Source organism: Mus caroli, chromosome 8 (assembly GCF_900094665.2).
Source record: "Mus caroli chromosome 8, CAROLI_EIJ_v1.1, whole genome shotgun sequence".
In the NCBI taxonomy this organism is placed as follows: Eukaryota; Metazoa; Chordata; class Mammalia; order Rodentia; family Muridae; genus Mus; species Mus caroli.
Window position 1 is genome coordinate 98,110,100 of NC_034577.1, and position 8,810 is coordinate 98,118,909.

Consider the following 8,810-nt stretch of genomic DNA (forward strand, 5'->3'; position numbering starts at 1 on the left):
GAGTGTGCACGTGCGCCTAGAGTGTGCACGTGCGCCTAGAGTGTGCACGTGTGCCTAGAGCCACTCTTGTGTTTCCTGTCCTTTTCCCGTGTCTTCATTGCGTGGCAGAAGTGTTGGATGTTCATAAAACCCCATCGTTGGCTGGTGTGGTTGGGGAGAAGGTAGAGGAGAAGGTAGATAATGACTGACTGGCTGCTGTCAGCATTACTAAAGAATAAAGTAGTGTGCAGTAAGCATAATACACTACCACCCTGTGAAATGGGTGGATAAACAGATAAATGTGTTGTTCTTACATTGTGCTTAGCATATCTAGTACCTCTGCGAGATCACACAACAGTTGTCATTAGAGACATCCAGTTCTTCTGGGTTTTGTTTTATGTGAATCTGTGTATCAATTTTACCTCTTTCAAAAACCTCAAACCTGAAGCTTTTCAAGCACATACATGAGACAAGTGGAAAGTTCCATCTCTGACCTAATAGAGCAGTCCAAATGAGGACGCTCTTGCCTAAGTTGCCTTCAAGCATATGTGCACTGTTTATATGAAAATGAATTTCCTGCTCATCTTTCCATTTATCTCCATGTACATATGGATACTTCAAAATCTGTAAGGCTTCTGCTGGCAAGCAACTAGATAAGGGATGATAAACCATATTACATATTCAAAAGAGATTTTAATTGGAATAGATTATTTTGAAAGCACAAGGGGATCAGTTGAGTTGGCTTTGTGCTTGTATATACTTCGACACATTATTTTTACCACAGTAATAATGTTTATCCATCTCCCTCTGCCCCATCCAGGTGGAGTGCTCATTTAGGCCAGGGCCAAGCCTTGTATCAATTGAGCTGAAATACTTGCTTAGTATAGGGAAGAAAGAGATGCATGTTTTCTGACATTTGAAAGGCTCTCATGTATAAGAGATTCAGACTGTTATGAGGGTTTCAGTGGGAGGAAGCTTTGAGGTGTGTCCCCTTGGTGTGGGTCAAGCTCAAGGGCTTTGATAGCATTTGAACTTTGCTTTTCACTTTGCTCTAGATGTTGCTTGTATGTGAATAGTTTTGTTTTGTTTTTCAAGACAGGGTCTCACTGTGTAGCTCTGGCTGTCCTGGAACTCATTCTATAGAACAGGCTGGCCTCAAATTCTGCCTCCTCAATGCTGGGATTAAAACTATGCACCACCACCATCTAGCACATGTATATAAATATCTTGGCTTTTATTTGATCAGAAACAAAAATACTAACCTCCTTTAATTTGTTTTTCATAGTCAAATTCATCCGAGAAGTAACACCATATATCAAGAAACCATCGTTAGTATCAGATCTGCCGTGGGAAGGCGCCTCTCCCCAGTCTCCAAGCTTTAGTGGCAGTGAAGACTCTGGCTCTCCAAAGCATCAGAACACCACCAAGGACAGGAAGGTCATCCCTCTCAAAATGTGCTTTGCTGCTCGAAACCTGAGCATGCCAGATCTGGAGAACAGGTGAGCCATACGTACCTTCAAGAGCACCACTCTCAGCCTCAGTGCCTCCTCCTGTTCTGAGATCAGAGATCTGTCTTTATTGTTGGAGCCCACGATGGCCTCAAACCCACCATCTCCCTGCCCAGCCTCCCATTGTCTTTATAAGGAAATTTTAAAATTGTGAGTAATGTTGCAATTCAGAGTCCCCATTGTAGATCTGGGATATCAATCGGCAAATGACTGACAAGTACGAGTTTCTGACCTCCCTGTCTTCTTTAAAATGCAAGCAATGAATGGAGTAATTTATAACTTTTATTCTTGTTCTATAGCTATTTGTGTTCTAGGGTGACTTTGATTTCATTAACTTTGTGTAAAAGTATGGGTTGACTCAGTGTTAGGCCAGAGATTTGGCAAACTGGTATGGCTTTAAAAAAAAAAAAAAAAAAACTTGTTCAAAGATCTAAAGATAGGCTTTGTATAATCTGCTTTCAGTCTTACGGTCTTCTCTGATCTGAATGCACTAAAGTATCTAAGCAAAATAGGCTAGACCATGGGACACAGCAAGAAACTGCTGCCAGGCTTTTCTTGTCAGGCATAGTCTCACATGCCAGTAATTTCAAAATTTGAAATTTGTGCTAAGGAGACAGATATCTGAGTTCAAGGACAGATTGGTCTACATAGTGAGTTCCAGACCAGCCAAAGCTACACTGTAGGAAGTTCTTTTTTTTGGTGGGAGGGGGTTGTAGGCAGAACCTGAATGACCTTGAGCATATAAGGCTAATATGATTAAAACTTGTGTTTGGAGTATTTTACATAGTATCACAAAATTGTAGGTTATGTTAAAGACTTTAAAAAATTTTAATACATGAATATGTATATTTATGTGAATATATGTTATATGTGGGGGTGCCTACACAGGCCAAAACTGGAGTTACAGGCAGTTGTGAGCTGCCCAACATGGGTGCTGGAAACCAAACTTAGGTCCTTTGCAAGAACATCACGTGCTCTTAACCTTGAGCCATTTTTCATTCCAAAAAAGTGTAGCTTAAGGTGTCATAACTGAGGCAGTTGTAGCTCTCACCTATAACCCCAGCTCCTGGGAGGCTGCAACAGGGAAATCTCTGTGAATGTAAGGCCAGCTTGGGCTACATAGTGAGTCCAGATTAGAATATTATAACTGAATAAACTAGTTTCAGAAAAAAAACACAAAGGGGCAAAAAGCATTAATTCATTCAGTGCAAAGAGGATAGAAATGCTAAGTCCTTCCATTATAAACCACTTCTGAGATAGATGCTTGTGTTGTTGCTGATGCTGCTTGAAGAGCACAGTGTAAGATTTCTGGGGCTGTGGGACAGGGAAAGAAGGAAGAGTGAAGAGATTGCTGAGAGTCTGCTACCTTTATTATCAAGACATCTGTCAGGACACAGCAGCACACTGCACCCTCTGTGATTAATTTATATGCTGGAAAGATTTTCTACAGAAGCCTGCTAGTTGAGGTGCACGCCTTTATTCCCAGCTTTCAGGAGGCAGAGGCAGGTAGAGCTCTGAGTTCCAGGACAGCCATGGCTACACAGAGAAACCCTGTCTCAAAAANAAACAAAAAAAAAAAAACAAAACAAAAAACCAAAACCCAAAATTAACAACAACAAAACTATTTGTTTACTTTATGTGTGTGAATAATTTGCCTACGTGTATGTCTGTACACCACATAAATACTTATTGCCCACAGAAGTCAGAAGAGGGCACCGGATCCCCCTGGAACTGGAGACATTTGTGAGAAACCATGTGGGTAATGAGATTGAGCCTGGGTCCTCTACACAAGCAACAAGTGCTCTTAGCCTATCCACTGAGCCACCCACCTCTATCGCCCCATGTACTGGAAACGTTTGATGATGGATTTGAACCAAGTGTAGAGAGCAATTGGGAAGTGCTAAAATTATAGCAGACTATCTATATGTGTGAAAACTAGGACAGGGATTATGAGAAGGGAACATGATCTTCAATGAGATAGAAAATGGCAACGAATTACATGTAAGGGGAAAGCAGACAGGGGGCTAAGTTGGGGCAAAAAGGGAGCCAGCTGGAGGGAAAGGGGACAGTAGAGGGGGAGGGTAATTCAGGAAGGGAACGATTGAGAACAAAGTGTGACAATGATTGTGAGAAGATGCTATCTATGATGAAGCCCAGAACTTTCAACTTAGCAAAAGTCAAATGCTGCATAATATTTGGGGGTAGGGGTCCCACCCTTCCCTCCAGTCAGATGCTGACCATGAATGCTGTAGGAGACTCAGGCTCAGGTGGTCAAGACTAGGGTAAAGAGTCTCAGTCTTACTGCTGAAAAGGAGTTTGTTCCTACTCTCTCTCGAAATACACTTGCATATGACTATCGCTTTGTAAGATACAAATGTGAAAAGACAAGGTTATGCTATGAGGGTAACGCTTGCACTGTAGCACGCGCTAGAGAAACTTTGCTTATTTACTGGGATGCGGGCATCTGTCCTGTGTGAATTCACATAAAACAATATACAAAACTACCACCTAAGTAAACTTCCATTGTAAGACCTAGAAGACATGAACTGTGGCCAAGCTATTTGTTTTCTATATGCCTCTGTTTCCTCTTGAGTAAAATAAAAATTCTATGAGGATTAGGTAAGAAAATCATTATAAAGTTGGCCTAGTAAATTCTTAAAATTGTGGAGGTACTGTCAGTTTCCCTTGGCTAAAATTGTATCTCTCTATAAAATTAAAATACAACCTCTTCAGCCGTATCTTCTAGAGCCATGCCAGGAAAACTAGAAAAATAGCTCTGTGGATAAAGTTTTTGTTGCAGAAGCATGAACTCAGATCCCAGCACCCAAGTAAAAACCAGGTTTGGCATCATGTACCTGGAATCCTAGGTGTGGTGGCTGGCAAGTCTAGCCAGTCGGTAAGCTCCAGGACCAGTGACAATAGAGAGTATGAGAGACCTCCATAGCATGCACAATTGCACACATGTGTATACACCACACATACAGCAAGGATAAAGGAAGTAATATCTATAAAATCACTTGGAGTTCTTTAGTTCTTCAATTTATCTATGCCCTCCTAAAACACATGTCAGGTTCTTTATCCGTGATTTTAAAAATGTATTTAATGTTCTACCTATATGAATACCTGCTCACCACGTGCATGTCTGGTACCCAACAGAGGCCATAAGAGGTCAGTGTATCCTCTGAGACTGGAGTTAAAGATGGTTGTGAACCTCCATTTGAGTGCTGGTACTCAAATCTAGGTCTTCTGGAAGAACAGACAGTGCTCTTAACCTCTGAGCCATATCTCCAGTCCTGTCTATCCCTTCTTGATGGTCACCCGAGCGATTTTCAGTGTAGAGCTACTTGTCACGACTGTTTTGTACAACTGCTTTGACCGTGCATTTTCATGGACTTGGGTAACTTTGGAGGAGTGGAATCACGGTTTCAAGTTTAGATGAGGCAGGGCATGGTAGCATGTGCTTTTAATTCTAACACTTTAATCCCAGCTCTCTGGAAACAGAGGCAGGTGGCTTTCTGTGAGTTCTAGGCCAGCCAATGCTACATAGAGAGACCTTGCCTCAAAAACCCAAAACACTGCTGGGTGGTGGTACATGCCTTTAATTAATCCCGGCACTTGGGAGGCAGAGGCAGGCAGTTCGAAGCCAGCCTGTTTTACAGTGAGTTCCAGGACAGCCAAGGCTACCCAGACAAACCCTGTCACCCAAACCAAACAAACATATAAATGGCAGGTGTGTTCTTGGCATTAAAAGGAAACCCCAGAGCTGGAGAGATGGTTCAGCAGTTAGGAGCACTGGCTGCTCTTTCAGAGAACCATTCACTCCATCACCTACACACCTCACATTACCCACACACCTCACAGCCGTCTGTAACTCCAGTCCCAGGGGGTCAGACTTTCTGAACTCTATGGACAACACACACACACACACACACACACACACACACACACACACACACGGTACAAACAAATATATAGAGGCGAAATACTCCTACACGTTAAAAAAAAGAAAAAAAGAAAAAAATTGAAAAAAGGAAATGTCCAGGCATTCTTCCAATGACTGTGCCATTTTATGCTAAAATCTACAGCAGCCAACAATGTGAGTTTCCACTGCTCCGTGTGCTCGCCAGAGTTGTTAATGGCAGTGTGATACATCGCAAATGGTTTTAACTATTGGCGGGGGAGGGGGAGGAGGAGGGGTTGCAGTGAAATCTTGTTATGCTTCAACAAGCATTTTTATGTAATGTCTTCATTAAAATGAAAAAGGAAGCTGCTGCTGTTTTCATTATTTTACCCCTCTGCTTTGGCTCTGTGATTGTATGGCTGGTGGGTGTTTAGTTGTGAAAATGAGCAGACCGGGCTCACTGCTTTGTCTGCCCCTGTTTTCTCCTGCCTCGCCAGTCGCTTCTAATGATCACGCGATGTGCGTCATGAGATTCGAGAACTAATTAATTAATGATGACGTCCAGTGAGAGAGCAATGAGCCATTCCTTAGCAAGCAGTGCTGTGCCCTGTAGGAATGTAGCGATTTTAAACTTGTCCTCTGCCCTGCCTCACAGTGCTTCATCTTCATTTTGTCTTTTTCTAGTAAAAGGTAGGCTTGAGATTTGTGACATATAAAGATCACATGACTGTTACTAAATTTAACTCATAATTTATGTCAAAGACATAATCAAGCAGATATATTAATATAGGCTGAGCTTACAACCCCATGCTTCTGTCTAACTAAATATTGATTTGACTTGTCTGGTGAAGCTAGAATTAAATTTCCCAGGAGTTCCTCAGTGGTTTGACTGGAGTCCAAAACCTTTAACCTTGTAGCTGCTCCTCATTTCTCCTGTGGGCTCAGTTACTGGCAGACTGCCTCCACCTTTGCTATTAGCAGGGTTCTCATTTAAAATTTTCATTTAAAACAGCTCATTTCAAGCATTACTATGTTGCTTTTATCAGTTAGGGCTACTACAAGACAGACTTTTCTGGATCCTAGGCTCAGTTCTAGTTGTCAGTTTATTATTTTCTTTTTTGTTTGTTTGTTTGTTTTGTTTTCTTTGAAACAGGGTTCCTCTGTGTAACCTTGGCTGTCTTAGAACTAGCTCTATAGAGAGCATGCTGGTCTAGAACTCACAGAGATCCACCTGCTTCTGCCTTCCAAGTGCTGGGATTAAAGGCCTGTGCTACCAATGCCTGGCCAAAGATAACTCATCTATTTGAATTTTTTTTTCTTTTTTACAAGTCAGTATTTCTTACCAGGCATGGTGGTGCATGCCTTTAATCCCAGCACTCAGGAGGCAGAAGCAGGGTGATCTCCAAGTTCAGCCTGGTCTACAGAGGGAGTTCCAGGACAGCCACAGCTATACAGAGAAACCCTGTTTTGAAAACAAAATAGTATTTCCTTTTTTATAATGTATTTTTTTTTCTGTACTAGTGTTTTGTCTGCATGTATGTCTGTGTAAGGGTATCAAATCTTGAAGTTACAGAAGGTATGTGGTTGCTGGGAATTGAACCCAGGTCCTTTGGAAGAATAATCAGTGCTCTTAACTGCTGAGCCATCTCTCCAGCTCCTCTTATTAGTTCCTTTTTTTTTCTTTGATTTTTTTTATTAGATATTTTCTTAATATACATTTCAAATGCTATCCTGAAAGTTCCCTATAACCCCCCACACACCAGGCTCCCCTACCCGCCCACTCCCGATTCTTGGCCCTGGCATTCCCTTGTACTGGGGCATATAAAGTTTACAAGAGCAAGGGGCCTCTCTTCCCAATGATGGCCGACTAGGCCGTCTTCTGCTACATATGCAGCAGAGACACGAGCTCTGGGGGTACTGGGTAGTTCATATTGTTGTTCCACCTATAGGGTTGCAGACCCCTTCAGCTCCTTGGGTACTTTCTCTAGCTTCTCCATTGGGGGCCTTGTGTTCCATCTTATAGATGACTGTAAGCATCCACTTCTGTATTTGCCAGGCACTGGCATAGCCTCATATGAGACAGCTATAACTCTTATTGTTTCCTTAATTAACTTGTCCATACTCCCTTCCCAAGAAGCTCAAGATTTCTCGTTTGTTTCATAAGTATGGATGACCCTGCCACCAAACAACTTCCTGCCCATTCATCATCTGAGCTCTCTCCATAGTGTCTAGCACAGTCTTCTGTTATAGCAGATCTATTTTCACTCTTACCCATTACTTATAATTACATTAAAGAACCAACCCGAGAGACTGTCTTGGGGCTGTATGTGGTGTGAAGGGTTTTTGTTGTCAATTTCTTTTTTCCAGAAAGTGATCATTTTGTACCTAGAGAAGGATGAACTGATTTCTATCTTTAGTGCTAAGTAGGTCAGTAGGAGGAGTGAGGGAAATGTCTTGCCTGCTTCTTGCCAGTGAACTTCAGCATATGTCTAAAGAATGTTAGGCTGGCCTCAGTAACAGAGTAATGGGGTGGAAATAAATAAGCCCTTCCAGGAATGATCAGCCCAGAGATGTAGGGTCTGAACTGAGAGCTGCTTCTCCTGACCTGTTTGGTGGGAATGAGGATACTTGGATTCTTTTTGCTAGGATGAGGTCATGTAGTCACTGAGTGTGAGGAATTCTGTTTGTTTGAGACAGTCTCACACTGTATCCTAAGCTGCCCTCAAGTTTGCTGCATAACCCAGGCTAGCCTCAGATCTCTGGCAGTGTTGCCTTAGCTGTCTCAGCATAGGCTCCAACCATACCGGACTAGAGGCTTTATGATTTGGGGGTGACTTTTTTGTCTGTTTGGATTTTGTCTTGTTTTGTTTTTGTTTTTTACAGTAGTGGGAATTGAACCTTAGGGTCAAACACTCAACTGAGGTTCAGACCCGTTTTCGTTTTGGTGTTTTAACTCACTAAGTCGCTCAGGCTGGCATAGAGTTCACAGTCCTGCCCCTCTCTGCAGTGCATACTTTGAGTCTCACTTTCTGAGACAACCTTGCCCCCAGTTCCCTGCACATTTAGGAATTGTAAGTAGACTGAGTGGGATTTGGCTTTCCCCTCTTGTTTTAGTTCAGGATTCTATTGTTGTGATAAAACACTATTGCAAAAAACAAAAACAAAACAGTTTGGGGAGGAAAGGCTCTATGCTGTTTTAGACCTTCCAGATCATTTTCCATCACTGAGGTTGAAAGACCCACAACGTGAGGACTCCCTCACGTTCTGACTCAGGAGAGGCGACACCCCAAAATCACCCACAAGAAACGATCTTGCTGCAACTGCAAGAGGATTTTTATTCGAGAGCGTTCTCGGGCCCATGGTCATACACCACGCAGGGGTAGAGGACCATGGCGCCCCGAGTAGCTGAGTAAGGGGGTATT

At 42.5% G+C, this 8,810-nt stretch overlaps 1 protein-coding gene across 1 annotated transcript in view; it reads left to right on the forward strand.

Moving 5' to 3' along the window:
• The window catches only part of Sntb2 (syntrophin beta 2), a 79,688-nt gene that overhangs the window by 44,844 nt on the left and 26,034 nt on the right, over positions 1 to 8,810 (forward strand). Inside the window, exon 2 of the mRNA XM_021170744.1 lies at positions 1,265 to 1,478. Within this exon, the coding sequence (XP_021026403.1) occupies positions 1,265 to 1,478 (214 nt within the window). The remainder of the gene's footprint in view (positions 1 to 1,264; positions 1,479 to 8,810) is intronic.